At 41.4% G+C, this 24,153-nt stretch overlaps 1 protein-coding gene and 1 non-coding gene across 2 annotated transcripts in view; one reads left to right on the forward strand and one right to left on the reverse strand.

Moving 5' to 3' along the window:
• Positions 1 to 23,849, reverse strand: part of ARFGEF3 (ARFGEF family member 3) — a 94,759-nt gene extending 70,910 nt beyond the window's left edge. The window contains exons 1-4 of the mRNA XM_067294772.1: positions 23,682 to 23,849; positions 22,641 to 22,692; positions 4,587 to 4,668; positions 1,058 to 1,189 (exon numbers count right to left, since the gene is read on the reverse strand). Of these exons, the coding sequence (XP_067150873.1) occupies positions 1,058 to 1,189; positions 4,587 to 4,668; positions 22,641 to 22,692; positions 23,682 to 23,766 (351 nt within the window). The 5' untranslated portion in view covers positions 23,767 to 23,849. The remainder of the gene's footprint in view (positions 1 to 1,057; positions 1,190 to 4,586; positions 4,669 to 22,640; positions 22,693 to 23,681) is intronic.
• On the forward strand, positions 22,894 to 22,997 carry LOC136991723 (U6 spliceosomal RNA). Its single transcript, XR_010883933.1, has one exon. It is a non-coding gene; the product is annotated as a U6 spliceosomal RNA (small nuclear RNA).
• Positions 23,850 to 24,153: the final 304 nt, after the last annotated feature.

Below are 24,153 nucleotides of genomic sequence, written 5' to 3' on the forward strand. Positions count from 1 at the left end.
ATGTCACAGTTTTCAAAGAAAACTGGCATGTGCAGATTCTGAATCCGGAATACTTGGGAGGCTGAAAAAGACTAGCAAAGAATTCCTCTGGACCAAGAGAGCCTGCTGGTTTAGCAGTGCTCATTTTTAGCTCTGCGCATGTCTCCTCTCACTGCGCAGACAAAAGAGGCAGGAAAGAGGCATGCTGGGTTGGTGCTGCAGATCTGTGTCTCCAGTAACACCTATATACAGGCAAATGCCTGCTCCCATAAATTGGGGATCAGTTCACACACAAATGCTCATCTCTTCTGCCTGTTGCTGCGCTCAATATTTTGATTGTTCTGGTGCAAAATGTGTCCTCCACCCAAGCAATGTCAGCAGTAGGGCAAAGAGGCTTTTTTTGGCTTTGAGCCAAAAATCAGAAACGGAAACAATTCATACCTGTGATGAATACAGAGGAGTTTCAGAGTGGGCAACATATATTCATCAAGACAAGGATGCCAGGCACAAGAAGGAAGGAAAATTTCTGATCTACACAGTTAGAAGCAAAGGACATTCAAGTAAGTAAGCCCAAACACATAGTACAAGGTATAGCGAACATGGAGAAAAGATTACTAGGTTTGTTTCAAATGAGTTTCCACCAGTGATCAGCTACAGCACAACACACCCTCAAGCACAAAGTTTACACCCAAACATCTATGTGCACACTTATGCACACATAATTCAAGGTTGTATAACCTAATTCATGAGAGCTCATGCTCAATACCAAACACAAACTTCCCAACCTACAAGTTACTCATCTGTGCGCCCCAGTGGAGTGAATGGTTTGTCCTATTTCAGTTTGCTAAAACTGGGACCACCAGGGTACTGACTCTCTATATAAACTATCTCCTATTTAACCTCAGGAAATACAAGACAAGTAACAAAGAAAACAACTGACATCTGCTAACAGGAAGGAGAGAATCAAATACTGTCCTAAGCTGAAGATTTCTAAGGCAACGGCTAATTTGTTTGCAAAATCCCAGCTATTTAGTCAAACAACCTCTATTGCAAGCACTGACGTGCGTGAAACACTAACCTTCATCACTTCAACCTGCAGGTCTTCGTTGAGTGAAGGAGTCACTTTGACGGCATTCAGCATCTGATTTAGCAACTGCTTCTCATCAGAGTCTGTTTCCACGGATACAAACCTCTCATCAGACAGCAGCTTCTGCAGAGACAATGGAAATGGACGGGTTGAGACAAAACTGCCTCTGCCTAACTGTGTTGTAAAATACCACACCTAAAGCTATTAGTGTTTGGTAGCACGCTGGCCAGATGCTATGTAGGAATTTCAGAGTGATCCAGTAATATACAATAAGAAATTACAGAAAAAACTGGGGAATTTGTGCCCTGATAAAGAGACAGTTAAAATCTTCTGAATCATCTGCCATTCTGCCATTCTCTTTTCTCACCCCAACCTCTCATTTATTCCAGCATCCAGAAGAAAGCAGTCTTTGGAAACCAATGTGAGAGATTGCAAACTACTCCAAATAATGTCCTCAGCAAAACCTCACATTATTTTAGAAGTGTGTGTCAGGGGGGAAATCCCAAAACCTCAGGCTACAGTCCTGACCTCAAGCTAGTGCTAGCAGATACCCTGCCTGGCAGGTATCTGGAGGTGGCATTTTTGATCACTGGCAGGAAGCAGTCTTGTGTCACTCAGAAGCTGACTAATCGTGGGTGTCATCAAGTCCTCAGAAGGATGAGTACTGTTAATGAGTGACTGACACGAGGACCACAAACATATCTGGGAGGGTACCCAGGGGTGGGCTTAATACAGACTGAACTTAGACTGAATTTTTTAGACTGATCAGATTCCCTTTGCCTGGAAAAAGCCAATATCACATATATCTCTCAACAAGTGGAGGTATGATAGACTGAAGATTAACTTGAGGAATTGGCATGAAAGTATTAGTTGAATCTAAGAGACTGTCACTAGGTTTTTATTGGGGTCTATTTTCACTCTTGAATACATAATTGATGGACAGCATCTCTTATCACAGCTCACCATGTCATGTTCTCACCTCCCTGAGCTGACCAGGTAGCATTTCAAGATTGCAGTCATTTTTCCACACTTCTCCCACAAAGAACAACACTTTTCTAAAAAACTTCCTCTAACATTCCAGCCTCAATTTATTTACAGCCAGTTCATACCCACAAACTCTTTCATCAATTATGATCCACCAATACAAAACACTACTTACTACTTTTCCTGAGCGTTTCCTCCATAGTTTACCTGCAAGTTTCTTTTCCCCCAAAAGAATAGTCACGCCTCTTGCTTTTATTCACTGAGCTGAACAAGCCATGGTCTATTAGTGTTCTCTGGCAGGGCAGACACTCTGTCTCAAAACACCTTAATAATTCTTTTCCACACTATTTTCAGTGTGCAGTTACAGAAGAATAAAGAATTAAATCAGAATCATGTATAGATGACACTCTCACAGGGCCATGTCCACTGGCACTATTTCCTCATGGTTCTACAACCACATTCACGGCTTCATGGCTGCATGTTATTATTAGTGGTAGTCATCCTACAGTAGATATACCCACCCAAGTCTTTCTACAGCTCCAGCTATCTTAGAAACTCCCACCATAGAGCAAAATCATCTCGTCTTAGTTCCCAGGAACATGACCTTGCCCTCTCCCAGGACTTTGAGCAGTCCACTTCACCCTGTACATTCTGCAACATTTTTGTACTGACGCTGCTTCGCAACTTGCAGCATGTGGCACATTTCGTTGGCTCGTTCTTACTTCCTGTTTTCTTAAGTTTTAAAGAATTTCTCACATAGCATTATCTGAAGTGTTTTATTAGTGTCCAGCCTGATGACATTTAACTCACTTTACATGGAAAACGTTATTCTATATAAAAGAGAATCTCTTTAGTCTGGTATGACCTACTTTTGGTAAATCCAAGTTATATTTCATCTCACTTTTGTCTTTTATCCTATTTTTAACCTATCCCCATAGTATCAGTTGTTTGTTTTTTCTTAAATTCTTCATAAAACCTCACAGATCATAAACGTAGATGAAAGACTCTATTGTTGCCTGGTTTTCTTTTTTATGCTTCTAGATAGCAGGTAATGCCATTATTTAAGGTACCATGCTGCAAGTCTGCAACTTTGCAATTCCAGTTCTTACAAAACTGAAGCATATGCGTAGCAAATTAGAAGAGTAAAAAGGTAGCAAATTTTATCTTGACTGAGTGTTCCCAAGGAAGTCATGCTACAATGGACAGTGGTTGACTCGTAATTCCTCCACTACGCCTGGTTGATCATCAGTCTATAATATTGTTCTATTGTTCTTGCATTGGTGCAAGAGCAGACATATGTTCCAAGTCCCACTGGCCTGCTGTTACTTTTACTTAAAATAAACAAACAAACAAATCCAGAAAACCCACACACCCCACACCACACTCTTGAAATCAGCTTCTCGCCCTAAAATGCAGAAAGTGAGCTCTGGTCTAATGACCAAAGAAGTCAGAAATATCAATTCTTCTGCTCGAGATTTCCATCCAATTTACTCCCCATGACGAAGCCCTTGTGACTCACATATTTGAAACATAATGCCCTGAATTCATTGCTGTTCTGGGACAGAAGCCCTCAGAAGCTACATTTTTTCCCCTAGCTAGAGCCTCCTGCCACTGCCTCTCCCCCATACAGTGCCCCAATATGGGGCACTCTTTCCAGACAAATGCCTGACATCTCATGTGCTAAGTTAAGCGACTTTGAATGATCCACTTATGGCCTTATGTTCCCCCAAAAACCTCACACCTGCCCTTTGAGGGAGACATTTCTTTTTGGAAAAGAGAAAATTCCAAAAATTTTTGGAAGAAAGTTTTTCTTTTTGGCACGCAATGAACACATCAGCAGCATACTGCCTTTTTTGTAACTAACATCCCCCTAGTGATAGGTATTTACCGATAAATATTCATTTGCCCCATTAAAAGAAAGGTAAATGTTTTTTGGTTTTCTACTGTCAAGCAAAAGAGAGCCTTTTCTTCACCGTCTGTGTTGCACAGCTGCTTTCTTTTGCAATTTCATAAGCTTTCTAATCAGATGGTGCTCCTATTTTCTGTATGCAAAAAACCCCCCTGGAAAGTACCCACACATGCAGAATGCAGCTCCCAGACCCTCTATTAACCATCTTTCAAGCACTGCAGCCCTCCCATCTAATCAAAGAAATTGGCAAGACTTCACTGAGTTTAGTTTCTAGGAAGTTTAGCAGAAGGCTTACTGAGAGAAATATATTCCCCCATCATGAGCACAGGGCCACATGAGGAAGAGTACCTCTCTACCTCCATCACAATATGCAAAGCCAGGAACGCCACCTGTTTTCAGAACATTTTTAGCTTCTGCAAAATCACCAGCCTCTACTTGTACTCTAACTCCTGAACGATACCGCAGAAACATGAACACTATTGTTAGGTCCACCAGTGAGGGCCAGAGGCTTTTTCTGCAGTATTTTTCAAAAGAAAAGCCTAGATTTCCTTGACAAGACAAAGGTACAAGAGCTTTCTACCATGCCACCTGCTACCTATTAACATATACCCCACTCTCAAGCCATACCTGCATCCCCGCTAGAGCCTGCTGGGCCAGCTTCATGCTCTTCGATTCCAGAGCCAGTTGGAGAGGAAGGAGACACTTCTCCCTGAAGAAAGATGGAAAAAGGGGGGGGGGGGGAGGAGAGAGAGAGAGGGAGAGAGAGAGAGAGAGAAAGAAACGGCACTAAAAATCACCATTAACAAGAATAAAGTTCCAGAAAGGCTATATCATGTTCAGCAAGATCATGCTTGCATACTGTAATCAAGGAAAATTTGACAACGCTAAGAGGCACTTTTGCCCTCTTAAGAAAGCCGGTATAATTCTTTACATTTTAAGAACGGTCTTTTAATTGAGAAGATTTTCACAAAATACTTGTCCAACTGTTAGCTCTCTGTGTGTGCACAAATGTGCACAGCATAATGACAGGATCTGCAGATCACTAGTGGTCCTTCAACTCAGTCTTGTAAGCATTGTACTTCAGTCATTTTTCTTCTTTTTAATATTCAGGCTGCCAGAAAAGCGGTTACATATTCCATTTTCTGGTGGCCAAGTTTTGCTCTACGGCCTCTTCTACAATGTAGTCTGTCCTCTCATGTCAGCTCCCCCCAGCTATAAGTGGTGCAGACAAAGGCAAATGTACACTAATGAATATGGTTTGTAGCCGAATTAGCATGTCCTAGCACTATGACTAAGTTGTACTTTGATCACAAAATAACATAAGTTTTTGCATATTAAAATAACTGATCAGTATTTTTAGACACTTTAGACTCAGTGCTCAGGCCCAGAATTTTTTCTTTGTCGACTGAACCAAACAATGCCTGGACCTGTGACCTCTCATTACTCCTTCCTCCTTATAGAGAAGGGTTGCAGCATCCAGAGAACACCTGGCAACAACAAAACCTTTAAGCAAACCTTGCTAGTTGGCAGGACACTCTTTCCTGATCAAAGATACTCAGGCCTAGGTCCAATTGCAGTCTCCTGGGGGGTCATCTATGCATACTACTTATGTTGCGTTTCCAGCATCTGTTAGATTCGCTCAGTATCAGGCAAGTTATGAGGTTAGCACATCTATTCTAAAAAAGCAAACAGTAAGAGTTTTGATTACAGAGTCAGAACTGAGTTACCTAAATAGCATAAGACAGCATCAGGTATTATCAGACGTTGTACTGAGTTTTCTTCTTAGCTGTCACGGAGACATAAATGGTTATAATAGCCAAGAATGTAGCTTAGGTAGCAGAATTCCATGTGAATGTTACTTCAAAGTAGTAACTTTGCTAATACTTTAGGCAGTAAATAACTTTGCTAGTAACATTTTAGTTACTACCTAACATAGTATCTAAAATTATTTCAGGGACAGAAGCTTTCAGCACACTCCTACCCGTGCTCCCAGAAGCAACCTTCTCTATCATTTTCCTCTCCATCTCCCATTTTGTTCCAGACAGACTCTGCCCTAATCCTATCTGACTTTATACAAGACTTCTTCCTGGTTCTGTCATTCAAGAGGTGTGAATCTTTTGCATTCATACTAAACACCTGCAATAAACCAACACCATTCCAGTACTTTTGCCTTCTGTAACCCAATAAAAAGAGAGTTTAGTTTTGGGGCCTGTCCGAGCTGACAATCTTATTGCATTTCTCTATTTAAGCTAAAAGGAACAAGCAAAGTGGTCTTCCCACTGGTTATATAGTTTCCAAGACATTTGCAGTATTTTATTAGGTCACCTATCATAACAGGCACTCACTTGTACAAGCAGAGTCCATTTTGTATTTGTACAGACATCCTTCCTGAAGGCAAACCATTCTGTGCCAGACCTTAAGAGTCTTAGCTCTCCAGCTGTCTGGATGGCACCACCAGGAATCACCTGCATGAATTCCCTCCCCATAGGAACAAGTGTACAGGAGGTAAAAATGAACGGAGAGACAACTAGTTGAGTCTTTTCTTACCTAACTAGAAACCAAAAAGCACTGACATGTTCCATTTGGAGTATTTTTCTTTGTTAAGTCTCAAAGCATTCAGACAAACAAACACCCCAAACTCTTTCTTTTCAAAGCAGTCAAAAATGTTTAAAATTCTAAAAATATTGAAATGAATCCTCTTTTGATATTACTTCTGTGAGCTGAATTTGATCTGAATTCACTTAGTTTTGGTTGACTCAATGACAAATTGTTTATTTACTGAAAAGTGTATGAAAAAATATAAGCTTTGACTAGCTCTGCTACATGCTTAACTCTGAAGGCTTGAATTTAGGTTCTGACACAAATGAAAGCAAGGGCAGTAGACCAGCCTGCTCCTCTCACAAATCCTCCCTTCGTAACTAGCTGAGGAGAAGCCCTACCTTGGAACAGTAGTGGCTATTGCAGTTTGTGGTTCAGACCTATTGCCAAAGCTACCTGAAGTCATGCTTTGCCACAGGCTGCCCATAATCTGATGGCCTCCTTCCAAAACTGGCAGTCTATAACCTGAAATTTGTTTTCAAAAAGATAAAGCTGAGATTACCGAACCAGTTACTGTGGTCACCTTGACTTTGTGGAGCCCAGCTTGAAACTCCTTCAGTGGATCCTACTTGCAGAGGGGACTCAATGTCCACTCTGTGAAAAATCAGCTCTTTTTCAGGTGTGCTCAGTTGGTATTCCTTCCTGTCCACCCACCCCTCCCTAACAGGACACACAAATCACAAGCTATCCTGAAGGGGCACACAACCAATAATTGCTCTTCAAAATGCAACTCCTTTCTTTAATGACAAATTTAGGACTTTGAAGTCACAAGCATGGCATGAAGCAATCTAGTAAGCTTCTATATCTAGTAAGCTTCTCTACTTGGCAAAGATCCCTTGAGAATCTGCAGGTTTTTTCATATTTGTACCTTCTTCCCAAGTTATGGGAATGTGTAAAAGGCCATTTGGTATAACAGCGCAAGCAACTTTTTTAGAAATTTTGAATTATATTTTTAAAGAAAGCTGAAACAGACTAAATGTGTTTCTAAAAATAGGTTTCTAACTAAAAGCTAACCATTTGCTTTATTTAGGATATTCTGAGAAACAGGCAGGCACAAAGTCCATTTTTTTCAGAAGCTCCTTTCTTGAATGTTTCTGGAATAGATTCAACTAGTTAAAAGCCGTGAGTTTCATATCCAAAACAGCTTGAACTATGGAACATCTGGGAAATATTTCCTCAGAATGCGCTATCATCCTTATCTACAGAAACTCTCAAAACATCTATGCCAGTGTTCAGACAATAAGCCTTTAGCCAGTACAGAACAGGCTACCTTTTGTGTATCTACTGCCAGCTTTGCCCACACCTGGAACACATATATTATGCAGGTAAATTGTGATAAGACAGAGAAGAAGTTTAGAAAAGTGGCAGAGAAATACATCTCTAGCACTTAAAGGCACTTTGTGTGTTAACTTTTACATTGAGACTTTTACATTGGACATATTCTCTCATTAAACAAAAAACCCACACACAACAAAAAAACCACACACCACACACCCAATCACTCTCTGTGGGTGAACTCAATGTTTGAAACTAGGAGACCAACAGATGCCAAAGTAAGGTCCCTGTGCATTAACTGGTATTCAGCCAGCCACAGACATGGGGAGGAGTGGTGGGGACGCGTCACAGTAACGTATAGTACTAACTGCAGATATGCTAAAGAGTCCCAGTTATTTAGATCTGCACCTCTTCAGGGCAGAACACCATGTTTCCTTTAGACTTTCCATTGTTCACTGCAACAACGCACAAAGATTTGAGACATTACTAACACACAGTAGACTTATTCTTGTATTAAAATGGACAAAGTTTGGGAGGAGTATGGAAAGGGAAGGCAGCCATGAGTCACTGGAGTGCATCCAGTTCAGATTCATTTTAATGAAGACAGGTGGGAGCTCCTATGGCTTCCGTGTAGCTACCCTGCACATCAGCATGTTGCCTGCCATCTGTAGTCACATACTGTAATCAGCAGAGAAGAATGAGAGCTGTTTCTTGAGATATCTCCCAAAATGAAGAGCAAAAATGACAAACAGGAGGATGGAAATTAGAACAGATTCAACTAGCTGAACTTCCCATCCTTGCTAAAAATGTTTAACTGAAAAACTAATTAAGGTTGCTGCAGCCTCTGTTCCCACTGTATTCTCTGAGAAAATGAATTGCCATTGTGTCATTTCCTGTTCTTGTTACACACACAGTCAATTAAATCTTTATCATCTCCATGCTACAGCTAAAAAGCACCTGCAGAGATACCTCACAATGTTTGATTAGCTTGAGCATCTCCCACACTTCAGTTCAGATCTGCCATTTAAATGTATCATCTACTAGTATGAGTACACAGAAAGACACAGCAGACAATCCTTAGGCAGAATGGGAGAGGATGATGTAAATTAACACAGTCGGTCATTATTAAAGTCTACCACTTTCAAGAACTGGGTTCAATAAGGCTGCACGGGAGATATTGTAGATCAGAATCTGGCCTCGAAATACAATTAAAAAAGGGATTGAGGTTTCCTCTTATACCTTACAGACCTTTCACAATTCCACCCTGTCTTGAGTGGTCCCACATCGTGGGATCTCATTGCTTACTCCTTGTCTGCACTCTTATACTGTCAAGCGACCATTCAAGTTCAGTGCTCTCTCTCGTAGTGTTACACACATAAGACACATTTTACATATGTGGAGTATTCAGAATACGCTAGTGCACACTGATACTTCACTGATACATGCATAACAGTGTTTCCATTTACATTACTGTACAGAAATTAGTTTCACACTGGAACTTCTTAGCTTCCATTTCCATATATTCATGTGTGTGCATACAGAGACATACAGTTTTAGGCACAAAGATCATCTAAACCCTGAATGAGATGAGTCAGGTACAACCCAGAGGGATCACTAAAAGAAAGGACCACCTTTGACTTGGAGGAGGGGAAGCTACCAAAAGATTCAGGATAAGGTGTCCTGGACATAGACAGATAGAACCAAGGAATGGAAACGGAAGCTAGAGGGAAGAGAGAAGTTGAGAGGGTGTAAAGAAGGAATGCTGGGGAAGAAAAAGGATGTGCTCAGATACAGGTGGTTTACCTATGCTGAAATCCACACTGCTTTCCGGAAAACATTGCATATGTCCACCCAGCAGTGCCCTCAAAAAGAGCTCAGTTAGAGAAAAGACCAGCGACAAGACCAGCGACAAGACCAGCGACAAGACCAGCGACAAGACCAGCGACAAGACCAGCGACAAGACCAGCGACAAGACCAGCGACAAGACCAGCGACAAGACCAGCGACAAGACCAGCGACAAGACCAGCGACAAGACCAGCGACAGAGCTTGGCTGTAGTGTTCTTTCCCTGACAGAGAAAGAGAAGATAGGATCACTCTCTATTTGCTAGTGTTGTGGGAGGTATAAGGTCACCTGTGCAAAGGTGAGAGTCTCTGTGACGAGAATCTCTGCAGAACAAGGGTTTGGAAGAATGGTGTTACAACACAGAACACAGGAAGTACTTGCAGAGACATGCAACAGCTTTCCTAATCACGGTGTTCCTATTCAAATCTGGTATAACACTACTGCACTGAACAGATGAGCACAATATGCTGGCAGCCCCATTCCTTCAAAATGAAAAATGCAAACCACCCTCCTCCCCAAACTCTGAACAGTGAAGACCAATTGAAAAACATAATGATTAAAAATATATACATACATACACACACACACATATATCGATGCATAAGGTCACTAAAAACCAGCAACCATTTACACTCACAGGAACTCTTTATGAGAGAAAAGAGCATCTGATATGTGTGGACCTTGTTATGTGCAAAACAGAATAAGCAGAGAAAGCCAAGGATGACAATTCAGTCCTGTTCCTACTGAGGCCATCTGGAGTTTTGTCACTAGACCTCCATGGTATCTGGAATGAATCACAAGCAACTTTCCCAGGGTCAAGCAGAAAGGCTAGCGTTAGAACCAAGGGCATAATTCAGGACCAATATTTTCAGGAACACAGGTTGCCCTTCCTGAGCTACCCCATTCCACTGTTTTCAGCTTTGCCAACTGCAGAATAAGTCATGAGAATGTAAATAGCTTTTATATTCAGCACGCTGGGTTACAACGACCTTTCTAACAGTCTGTGTTTGCCACAGCTCATCAGCCTACCTCTTTCCCTGCAGGTCTGTCACAGAATCACAGAATCGCTGAGGTTGGAAGGGACCTCTGGAGATCATCTAGTCCAACCCCTCTGCTCAAGCAGGGTCACCTAGAGCACGTTGCACAGGATCGCGTCCAGGTGGGTTTTGAATATCTCCAGAGAAGGAGACTCCACAACCTCTCTGGGCAACCTGTTCCAGTGCTCTGTCACAAAGGATGCTATGACAGGCCAGTCAAAACAGACTGCCAGAAAGGTCAAAACAAGACAGATGACTACTGTAAGTAAGAGATCATAAAAACCTTTCTTTCCTCATTGTAGTGGAAAAAGCCTTTAGTGAGAAGAGAATAATGGCTCATTAATTCAATCTCATGATGAAAATTGTAATGAAGATAGGAAACGGCACAATCTTAATTCTTTCTTGTTAGCGCCTAGAACACAATCTCATTGCCCACCTTCAACTCCACCATACTGCCGAGGGAAAGGGGCACTATAAACAAAGTACTTGTCACTGCCATTTCCCTTCATGCAAATGGTGATAACTAAATTAGTTTTCAGAAACTGGATTAAAAAGATATTAAAAATAAGGCATCTCTCTGCATTACCTTCCCCCTGAAAATTACACAGAAGCAAAATTCTGAACCTCAGCGCTTTTATCAGCATACGATTTGCATTCCATAGCATAATCCACAGCCCAGTCAAAGAACAGATAAGAGAATTTGATTCATGGCTATTGCCATTTTCTGATAAGCTGTTTGTAGATAGGAAAATAGTCAAAGAGAGTGTGACATTTTTCAGTCAGAGTAACACTGACAGTTGTGCAGAGCTTCTCAGCCTTGGCTGTTTAAAAGAAACAAACTATCAAGCATGTAACTCCATTAGCTTCACTTACTCAAGCAGAAAATTTGGCCCACCATGAGAAAACAGGTACTAAAGATGAACTCTCAAAATTCTGGATATACTCCCAGCTGCTACCATTAAATAAACTCAACAGAAGCTAACACTGTCCCTACCCAAAGGGGAAGATTTAATCTGTGTAAAACAAATTCCAGCAGTGTAAATATGAACACATGTGCATATAAAAGTAGAAATATCCATAACACTTCTTTTCCTATGACAGTTTAGAAAACACTGACAAACTCCACTAACAGCTTTACGATTGAAAATCAAAGTTCAGAAAAACGGGAGAGGAAGGGGAAACAAACACAGCCTTTTTCAAGCAACAACTCTTCAAGAAGAAAGGAGATTTTTAATCCTTGTTCACATAAATGATTAATTTTGTCTAGAGCTTAAATATGAATCTCCCGCTTATCAATGGCATTACAGTCTAGCTCAGATGGAAGTTTGTAGTTTGCAGCATAAGAATATAAGGCAAGTTCTCAAGCCTCTGCAATGCAGGAAGTCAGACCAGAGGACTACAACAGACCGCTGCCACCCCCCACCCAGCACTAAAATTTATATCTCCATGCAAATAAGAGTTTGCAGATAATATGTACAGAATTCTTGGAGCAACAGGACAAAAGACAAGAGCTGAAGCCTTCCAGTGAAACCTATCCTTTTTAAGGAAAAAAAGTTTACAGTGCATTATCTTTATGCTGCTATATCTTTGCGTGATGATCATGAAACAACCTCAGTGTTACAGCACTACAAGAAATAATGGACAAACACCCAACATTGCAGTTTATAGCTTCTTACAAACAAACAAACAAACATGAAAAAAAACCCCACACAGTTGCAGTCCTGCTGTTGTACTGAACTTGATATAAATTCTGACTAGCTTGAACAGGGCCAGGATTTTGCCCCAAATACTCACACAAGTGTACTGTCACTTGGGAGCATGTTTCCCCCGCCAAGAGATATGCCTCTCACATAACCAGTTGTAGTTCTACTTCTACTAAAAGGTTAGTGATTTTTGGCTGAAGCAGTTTCATTTTTCTTCCTCATCACTTGCAGTTTCTTCTCTTTTTATCTCATTCCTTTCCACCCCATACACTGCAAAATTCTCTCTACTTTTATCCACTTATCTAGACATGTAAAGGGTTCTTTCATCTGACAAGAGGTTTAACGCTCCCTTTCTTTCCATGTCTGATTTTCTCTCTCACCTCTGCTGCTGCTGTCAGCTCTCCCCTGGAGTTCTCCCTGTGTCTCTCTCCTCCAGCTCAGTATTTCATTTTTCCTTCCTCCTTGCTTCATGTATCTCCTCTCCTCTTGAATCCTTTTGCTTTACAAACCAAGTCACATAGTAATCACTTCATCCAACACTAAAATGTATCTGCCTCTGGAGGAAAGCATATGACTAAAATTTCCTATGAGGAAATTTTATGACAGTGGGGACAGGAATAACATCTAAATGTAACTTCATACAGTTTGTTAGCTAGAACTTTAACAACTATTTAACCTGAAATTTTGCTGAATGACATGGCAAATAATGACCAGTTGGTATTAAAAAAAGTGACAGTGGCATTTCTATTCTTCTGTGATTTAGGTACCTTCCAAGAGAAATGGATCTGCCATAACAGCAGAACTCTACTTATGGGAAGGGCAGACATGAACTGCTTCATCTTCCATCCAGTCCAAAGCAGCAGAGACAACTGAATTCATGTAGGCTATCATAACTAAATAGCTCAGGATGGTCACTCAGCTTGAGAGCACTTCTAAGGTCATTTGTTTCCCTGCTATACTTTCTAATAACATCTGGATTTCAATACAAACACAGTTTCCAGATAGTAGCCTGATACTATTGTCAAGATTAAAAACAAAAACAAAAAACCCAAACACACACACACACACACAAAGTCCCCAAAACACAAGCACACTATATACTTTTGTTGAAGAGGAGAGGGAGAGAGATAACAAAAAGCTACTAAACAATATTAAAGTGGACAAGGCCAAAATAATAATCAGGATGTTTTCAGTCTCCAAAGCTTTAGTGCAAATCTCTTTGTGATCATAACCATCACCCTCCCTAAAACGTCCACCCTAATATTTGTTCTGTAAGCATAAGGTATGACAGCCTCTTGATTACATGTGTTATCAAATTCCTTAAGAGCAGAGTTAACCCCAGCAGGTCTTCATTACAAAGCAATCTGTATCCTTTGATCTTTTGGGTGACTTTATTGCTTAACATTTGCAACTATTCAACAGCCCCAGTGATTTAAAAAAACAAAACAAAAAAAGCAGAGCAGCAACATTCGAGGGATTATTTGAAGCACAGCATGAAGATGAGGTGAGGTTCAGGGTACCCATCATAGTGTACACAACCTGGCCTTAGGCAGAGCACACACTGGACTTACTAAGCTTTGAAAGCCTAACAACTTAATCCATACTAATTGAGAGCACTGCTTTTAGCTAGGGCTATTCCATGACACCTCTCTTTTCTATGCTTGGTGAACCTGGAAGGGAAGTTGAGGATCTTCCAGTGAAACTATTTTTGTTTGAAAATTTCAGTACCCTGAAAACAACAAATAAAGCACCTTATTAGAGCTAAATTTCCTGTCAGGAAAGATTGCACAAGGCTGGGAGAAGGTAGAAGGGACAGGGGCGACAGAGAAGAGAGACACAAATGTACTATAGCATAGACATCTTGCCGATTACCTTATTTTGTCCATTATAGCTGGATGGCCTGGAGTTATTTAGAGAATGACTTGATGAAGAAATAGAGGATGAGGTATATTTCTGGTTATTACTACTATGCCTAAAGGGTAATGCTGCAATCACATTCAACTTTCAAAGCAGAGCAATCTTAAATCCTCACAGATCTAAGGGATGCTTGTTAAAAATACCGCCACATTTGCAGTGCACTGTGCATTTTATACTAGCTGCTCCTTAGTATACTCAATTTCTTAAACAAACAAGCATTCAAAAAAACCAAACACATAGCACATTTCCTGCTGCTTGGTTGCCTTTTACAAAATATAAATAAAAATGGTGAGAAGACAGTTTCATTATTCCCACCTGCTCCTTCATTTTTTAAACAAAGAAATGCCATGACTTGCATAGCATTACAAAAAGATCACAACAGATTCAAGCAGCATTTAATAGGCAAACAGTTCACACAGTCTCAGTGCCACTCTTCTTCCATCCACTTGCTTCCCCACCTCCCCATATTTCATTCTCTAAGGCAATCATCAATAGCCTCCTGACTATCTCATTTTCTTCTCCTTTGCAGCAGTAAAAGCGCCCAGATATATAAAACAAACAAACACTCACTGCTGATACGCCATTATCATCCTCTCTGGGGGTCAGTATTTCAGTTGCATTTGTTGCTAGAAACTAGACGAATACTCGAAAACCGTATGACTGCTCTAATCTTTTATTGGTGATATTCCTAAACTGAATGAATTACAGTCCCACTGTAAATGTACACTCAAGTTACAAATCTAGAAAAGACTTCCAGAAACACACACAGAAGGCACAAAGAAAAAAAAAGAAAAAAAGAAAAAAAAAGCAATGGTGAATTTTAAGGCTCACTACAAAAAGAATGTTGGTGAGGGCAGAAAATTAGTTGATGAAACAGCTGGCCCTGTCCCCTTTAAAAACCCCACAACTAAGAATAACAGAAAGAATCTTCTTTTAGAAATGGTCAAGCTTTTCCCATGACAATGCCAAACCTTCTTTGATATCTTCGAGAGCCATAACCTGGCCTGACTGGTTTTTAGGGACTCCAAGACCAAAAAGTCTTTGACATTTCTAGAATCCTATGTAGACAGTATGAACTCAGGTATGCACACTGCTGGTTGACCCTATACACCCCTTTCCTCTCTAACACCATCGTCTTTTGTGATCCCAGAACAGACACAGAGCCCTGCTTAGAAAAAAAAAAACCTGCCCTTCAGATAACAAATTGGGCCAGTTACACATCTCAGATAAAACACACAGATCCAAACACTACATCAGACAGTGCTGTACTGCCTTGCTCGCCACTGATTCCCACTCCCTGCCAAACATTAGGATTAGGAATGCAACATTTTAATCAAGACCAGTGCAGCTGCCATTCAAGTACACCAAATGGGACACACAAATGCCCCCGAAAGTCTGGATTCAGCCTGCACACTGACAACATAGGGCACGCTACCTGGCAATTCCACACCACCACTAGAATCTCAGCATTGCCAGATGCCTCCCAGGCAACTCATCAATCACTTGCTTTAATGCCAGAGAGTGACCAGGTAATGGCTGAGCGGCATGAGTCACATATCCAGCAGTCAAGTTCAGGAGGAAAGCACAAGAGCACTTAATACCAGGTGGCTGTGGCAGCAAGAGCAGGAAGCAAACTGTTTTAATAGTATCTTTGCAAAGTGTGGAAGAGACAGAGAGGGGTACGCTCAAAACACCTCCAGAAACACTCAGATACAGTCATCCCTTCCTCCCTGTTCCTTCCTTTTGGTGCAGGGGAACTGCTACTTTCATAAAACACTTCTGAACAATAGAAAATTTAGTCTACTGTTGTCTGCGGTTTTACAATATTCCACAGAGGCACCAGACTACAGCGGAGGTGGGGTGAGGAACAGGACAGCACTGGGACACAAACAGGAGAAACAGAACTGGAAATAACCTGGTTAGTTATGCCAAACATGGTATTTTGATGAATGTGATTCAACATGCTTAGTTCTGCTTCTCAATAACAAATGGGTACACAGCATTATTACACAGCCTCATTCCATTTCATAAAATTCATGCCTGCTCAGTTTTTACTTTTAAAGCCCTCTTCATCTTGGAAGAAGTTTCCAAAACAAGATCTACTTTAGCATTTATCACTACAAACCTGGCCACCCCACCTAGCAATGAAGAAATCAAAATAAAATAAACTGAAATCTTGGAGAAAATACCCTACAGAGCAATCACAAGATTCTTTTGTGGAGGCAAGCTGGTAAAACAAAACTTTCCAAACAAATGAGGGGGGAAAAAAAAAGAAATTAAATGCAGATAATTTTTTCAGGTCTCTTCTTCCAATACGCCTACAAAATTCCCCTTCTTCTATAGGGTAGATTTGATAAATGGGATATGGCAAGTTTTCAAGCTTATTCTAAAGACTGCTCTCCAAAATGAGTCTTGTCAATTCTCAGAATATTGCATACGTTCAGTGGACAACTAAATACAATTTGAACTGACCACAACATGAAACAAAATAAGTCCAAGAGAAATCAGCCAGGTGAACAGGGAAATTAGTAGTCTATTTTCTGGAAAGCGCTTAAAAGAACTTCAGTTTTAGTTTTGCTGGGCTAACATGAAAATATGAAGGTTCTCTTTAAATACACATATGCATAGGCACTACGGAAGGAGAAGTTATTTCAGGTATTTTAGCAGAGAACGAATGATGTAACCTCACCATTAATACATTTAGGCTCAAAGTAGTAGATTCTAACAACAGGATAGTAAAGTTCTGGAACAACTTTTCAGAAAAGACAGAGTGAAAAAACAGTGCAACTAGTTTAAGATGCATCTTGATGAGTTTATGAATTGGTTTGCATGACACAGATTCCCCATCAAGCAGGGACCTAGACTCAGCGACTCAGAAATCCCTTCCAGGATTATGTCTTCTAATTCTTTATTATAAGCAGGTGAAATAAAACGTGCTATCACTAAAACTTTATTTTTCTTACTTAATAATAATAACAGACATCTGTTTTTACTGTGTTATAATTCACGCAGTTGTCCTCAGTGAGTTTAGGACTTCCAGGCCTCCTATTAGGAACAGTATCTGTAATCTCATGATTAGAAACAGGGATTAAGACTTTTAATTTCCCAATTCTAATCCTCCAAAATACTGGCTAGTTTTGAGAAGCCAATATGAAATACCAGAGGCACGTAAGCTTCTGTAGTAATGAATGTTAGTAACCATTGCTGACAGAAACAAGACTTGTAAATGCTCAGCACTTCTGAAAGCTACCAAAACTGACAGGTACCTTTGAAAGCTTGAGCCTGTACCTCTAATTTTGTTTCAATTACTTTCTACAACTTTTAGATACAGAGATATGCAGCATACAGCCATGTTGCAGAGATAAGCAAGCATTGGGTAAGCATTTCAGGTTCTTTCCTGAAGAAGGAATGCAAACTACGTTAGTTGTTATGCCAACATGACTCACCCATCAACATGTCTCACAGCCACTACTGTAAAGTCCACAAGTGAATCTAAGCTGGTGCGAACAGCAATTCATACCATTGAAAATCTTGCTTCTGCATCATTTTCGGCACTCAATCACATTTCTCTAGGAGTAAACAGACATAAGCTCCACAGAACAGCTCAAAGTCAAGTCTGCAGTGATGTTTCTACTACACCAACAAAGGGGCAAAAAATTTATTTTGCCATTCTTCTGGTCAGAAGATAACAAATGTGATGACAGGGTAGTAATAAGACCTGGAGTTGCAGAAAACATCTCAGAACTATGAAAAAGGCCCTTAGGACTATCAAAAACCATCTCCCAACAAAAAACAGCATAGACATGGTAAGAAATTCTGTATGTAAGAGACCAGATTCCAGTGAGGACTGCAACACCAACACTTAACAGCTGAACTACCCAACAAGCCACAGACTCTCTCAAAAGTCCCAATCAACCTCCTCTTTGCAGCACAGCATCCACACTGATTGAAAGCCACTAAGTTTTATACAGCCTGTAAAGCACAACTTAGTTACATAGAGCATTCCAACAAAAACTCAGATAACCGAGTCTTTACAAGGTAGTGTATGACTGGTAAACGCCGTCTAGCCTCTGATTTTAGTCTCTAATATATAATCCTCATTCTCTTACTGTCTTGTATCTGAAATATGGTCTGTGAGATGTAACTGAACAATGTCCAAAATCACATTGGACAAACTGGCCAGGAATCAGCCAAAAAAAGACCGGCTCAGTGTAAATGATTGGCATTAAACAGAACTTTTCATCTTGAAAATACTGTGGCCCAACTTAGTAGCAAACAAGAGCCAGCGCAATTGCCCAATGGCAGACTACATGAAATTCTCTTAAGCTATTTTCCATTCGATCAATTCACCAATCAAAACATCAGCACATCAATTCCTTTTACCTAATTCATTATTTAGAAGGCATCCATCCAGTCTCCTGAAGCACTTACTATATATTTAATCTTCACAACACCTGTTCATCAGAGATGCAGACATCATCTTACTATGCTGGCAGCAATGACCCAGGTGGGTTACGTGATGTTCCTCTCTCAAGATCTCAGAGGCAGTCTATGACAAAGCCTTGAACTGACTTATGGTCATTTTCATCCTTGGTCACTTTAATCTTCTTTATTATTTAGTACCATAGCTCAATACTCTGATCACAGAGTTAAAGTACTGAAAAAGCACACACATACTCCTGTCTCAAGGCAGAGCTGGCAGGACTCTGTGGGGAAATCTGCATTTGTTGCAGAGATTTTTATTTCTCTAGTAAGTGAGACATTTAAATAATGTCCCTCACTAGAATTAATATTCAAGGTCATTAACTAGGATTTGGATAAGTCCAATTAACATCAAAGGAAGCTGAACACCAAAATAGCCCCATTTAGCTTTCTGAAGCTATACCCAACAGTTCTCTATTAAACTAATTAAAGAAGGACATTACAGCCTGAATGTCCAATCACTGCTGGCCCTCAGGGCAAAAGTATCCCAGGTGCTCCCAAATGTAGTAGGCATGTGCTATCTAAACTGCTACCAGACAAATGCTGGAAACAGTCACCATACAAATGCTACAGCTGAACCCCCTAATTGCATAGGCTTCAGGAAACCATATCACCTTGCCTGCCATGTGTTCATTAATAAAGGCATAATGTAAGAGAGAAAGCTATGGATAGGTCAAGAGCAAGCTAGAACATAGTAATAATCTAACCTAACAGTATGGTGTACAAAAATGTCACTGATAGAATACATGCAAAAAAAAATAAACTCAACTAGTCGTAGTCTGAGGGAATAGAAAGAAATACCTTGTCCTCCCTATTCTCACACCAGGACCTTAAAAGAGAGCATTAGGAAGGGCCTCTGCTCACCTACAACTATGGCTTCAAAAGCATCAAGTGGCCTAAAAACAGTTGGCCAGTAAATGGCCAGTAAGCAGTTGACATCTTCTCCTTTTCAGGAGCAAACCTTATTCTTCAGTTCCAGAAGGAAAAGAAGGACTTAAGTAAGGGCATGGCTGTCCTGTTAAATGGCACTAACACCAGCATAACTTGCTAGTGGAAGCCAGGTGCTGCCTTCTGAAGAAACAGAAACAACACTGACATACAGGTGGGATACTTACTAGATTTGCTATTTCTGAACTGAGCCAATATCCATCCCAACTGGATGTGACAGCTCATGAATCTCTCTGTCCCACATTCTTATGCAGTATAAATGTGCCCTAGATTGTGAACTTGCCAAAATATAACGTAGAGAAGTGCTGAAGTATTTTCCTTGTATTCAATGTATTCTAAGGACACACCAAATTTTCCTAGTGAACAAACAAGAACATTCTCCTTTCACATATAGTACTCAAAATACTCCTTTAGCTGCTGCTCTTGGAGGAGACTGCACAAATGTATTTTTTTCACTGAACTATCTGCCACACTGCCTTTAACACTATCAATATGTTGGCATTTCAGATCTGAGCTGGACTAACATCACTTGATGGAAAGAAGATCCATAATTAACTTGAGTACCATGGAATATTCCAGACCATATCCCCAGGCTCTGCTACTATACCCAACCATAATATAGCAGAAAGGGTGAATAGCAGCTTTGAAGTGGATCAGCAGCCAGGGTCTGATCTGCGTTAAATCAGATGCAATCTGCTTCTGTTCAGATGAAAGCAGGAAAGGGGCATGTTCAGAATCTCTCTGTGCTGCACCTATCTCAGGCTGCTTCTGGTCATTGCCATCACATTGTTTCCAAGGCTATTCTTCTACAGCATCAGGAACCAACTCTCACAGTGCTGCTCTTGAACAAATAACAAGCCAAGATGAGCTTTCCTCTAATTTGCACTGATACATCATGCAGGCGAACTCCAGGCCAAGATGTGGCCCCCTCTGCAGCTCTGGAGTTTGGCAGTAGTTTATTAGCAGAGAAAGAAGAGTAACCTTAGAGTAAAGACGACTGGTGAAAGCAACATCTCCTAGACACTGCTCGTCCGAGATTCAGTATGGCTGTGTTTACACCACACCAAGGATCCCACAACCAAAGCTTTCATTCAAACTCTCTCATGCACCCTTCATTTTGTAAAAAATAGTAATATTGAGTGCATTGTTACTGACAAATCTAACATTACAGTTTACTTCATCATAGCTGCATCTGTCAAGCTATTAGATTTATTTCAAAAAATCAGGATTTACAGCGGAAGAAGCCAACACAACAAATACAACATTAACAACATAGGGGGAGGAAAAGAAAAAGGAGGGCATATCTTTAAAGAGACAGTAGGCAAAAAGGTAGAAATGTGGTAACAGCTAGTTCACTACTTCATAGGGAATGAGAATAGTGCTTAAAAGCAAAGAAAGAAAGCATCCACTGTATTAAAAATGAAGGTTGATAAATGGGAAGATAAAGAGTCCAGTTCTCTACAATCACAGTGCAAAGCAAGCATAATCTAAATCTGATGGAGCTATTGGGAATTACCCATGCAGCTGTTCTCAGCTGCTCAACCTGGGCTAGAAATGCATGTATCTGGGATTGGTCATGTCATGCCATTCCCTACTGATATGAGGTCCCTTGTGGACTGTAACTGACAGGAGTTTAGAGCAGCAACGAAACTGCTCTTATTCCCTTCCCATTTGGTGGCTGCTCTGGAGTGACTAGATCTCAGATTCCCTAATTTTCCTTGCACAAAGCTGCACCAAACATATCCAAGAGGAGCAGTGGAGAGTAACGAGGTGGTAAAAATACTCCCAGAAAAGTACTATGGTACTACAGAAGTAGGGAGAAAAAAAAAAGTTGTCTCCATCAGCAGCTCACAGTGGATATCTAGGAAGACTACAGGACAGGACAGGACAAATTCATAGCAATACTCCTGCAAGTTCTCTTATAGCCCCCAATGACCTCTGACTCAGAGACTTCTGAATAAGAAGAGGTACCTTTGTATCCAGTAGACCTCAACCAATTTCTTCCATGATTTGTTGAGCTGCTTTTGAATCCATGCAAACTTTTAGCACCCACAACATTCTCTAACAAAGGAAGTCTAAGCATTTAATATCTTAACTATAAGCTGCGTGAAGTAGTATCCTCTTGCTTTGAACTTTGCACATGCTAGTTTCTTTTGATGTTTCCTAGTGCTTCTGCCAGAAGGGACAGTGAACAATTTTACCTATTTACTCTCTCTCCACAGTAATCAGAATTTCCAAAACGAGATCTTAAATAGCTTTACAAATGGGGGTAGTGTCATCTTCCCTATTTTACAGATGGCTAAATGGAGGCAGGAAGAAGTAACGAGGCTTACTCATTAATAATCCAGCAGGCTAAAGACTTTACTACTCTATTTCCCACACAGCATTCTGGCTATATGATGATATAACCTTACAGTTTCTAGAATATTTATTTCCAGTAAACAAAAACTGATCTAGATTTAAAGGTAAATATATGCACTGAGAAGACTAAGAAGCATCATCTGTTACATTTTGAAGGCTGTAATTTAGAAGGCAAACTCTACCAGACCATAAAACAAAGTTCCTTTCTAACCAAATATCAGCATTATACTCCTGTCTAATTTTATGCTGTTCTTTAGATTTCATTCGTGGATGGAGACTGAGAGCACATCAGCAAATTATGCATTTACTGTCAGTATGCATGTATGTGTGTGTGTGTGTATATAAACATACATACATATATATATATGTGTGTGTGTGTGTGTATACATAAAAACTAATGAAAATATATACACATTCAGCCCTTTCCTCTGTCTACCTCACTTGTAAGTGAAATTCTGAATTTGATTTTATAAATACTCACAGCTCCACAGGACTCAAATCACCACATGTTCTTACCTTAGCTGATATGGAGGTATCTTGGTAGCAGCATCAGGAGAATCCAAGGCTTCTGTATAACCAAAGGAAACAGTAAGACCTTTTAAGGTAACTTTGAGTTCAGCCACAGTAATACACCTGCCTGCAATCTCTGAATCAATGATCCTAAAGTTTATATCCAGACAACTGCTCCAAGTCTCTAAAGATTTGCATGAATCTATGAGGGCACTGGGTACCATCTTTTCCTCAGTGAACTCCCTCTCCCATCCAGTCAGTACTTCAATAGCATGTACACATAAGACTGGAACAATACAGTGGAGATGAGCATGGCCACTATGCAAGGATAACACACATATTTATGAAGTGATCCACAGAACAACAAACTGAAAAGCCAGAATTGTGACAGCAACAGGTATTAACTACAACAGACTCTGCTGTAACCTTGTAAGAATACATATGGATTCCAAAAATTTGCAGTTGCTCAAAAAACTGAAATAATTTTAAGTATTACAGTTATTTTGACATAAATTAAGGGTCATGTTTAGTACTACCTTTGATAGTTTGTGCCAAAAGCATCTCAAGCCACAGCCATTCTCTGAAAATAGGTGGACGCTGCAATTTACCTAAGCTCATATTCAATTAAAACACAAACTCATTTTATCAATTATTAATTCCATTACGCGGCGAGGCTAAAAGAGCTCATGGAATAAATAAATAAATAAATAAATAAATATATCTTTTAAAGTAGACACCCCAACAACATAACCGGCAGTGAAGTCACGACACGAAAACGGCACTAAATATATAGCGTTGATTTACGGTGATTTAGGGAAGGGGGGGGGGGGGAGCTTCTTGAGACATGTTCACGCACAAGGTGGCGGCGCAGGTGCAGGTCTGGGTAAGCAGGGGAGCCCCGAAGCGGCCCCCGGGCATCGGGGCGGGGGCCGCCCCTGCCCGCAGCGCCGAGCACCGCGGCGCTTTAACCCGCGTTTGCCGAGGCCCCCCCGGCCCTCGCCGCGCACCCGCACGGCCGGGCACCCGCAGCCTCCCGGGGCCACTCACCGATGGCCCCGGTGCAGCTCTCCTTGATGGCCCGGTGCTTGCTCCCCGACGCCTCCTTCTGCAGCTTTCGCAGGATTTCTTCCATCTTGCCTCCCCCCGGGGCTGCCGCCGCCGCCGAGCCTACGCGGGGACGGTGCGCAGCAGCCCGCGGCCGCCCCGCCGCCGCTGATGAATCACGCTCAGCTCCATGGCGGGGACACGTCAGTTGCTGCCGCTGCTGAGTCCCTCCTCCTCCTCCGTTCCCACCCCGGGCAGGCCCCCGCGGCGCGGCCAGGCCTGCGGCCGCGCTGACCCCGCCCGCCGCCGGCACAGCGCGGCCGCCGCGGGCTGCCCCTCGCCGCCGGGGCGCGGGGAGGCAGGGCCGGGGCAGGCAGGGCCGGGGGAGCGGCGCCGCTGCCGGCGGCGCGGGGAGGCAGGGCCGGGGCAGGCAGGGCCGGGGGAGCGGCGCCGCCGCCGGTGCGCGGGGAGGCAG

This window comes from Apteryx mantelli, chromosome 3 (assembly GCF_036417845.1).
Source record: "Apteryx mantelli isolate bAptMan1 chromosome 3, bAptMan1.hap1, whole genome shotgun sequence".
In the NCBI taxonomy this organism is placed as follows: Eukaryota; Metazoa; Chordata; class Aves; order Apterygiformes; family Apterygidae; genus Apteryx; species Apteryx mantelli.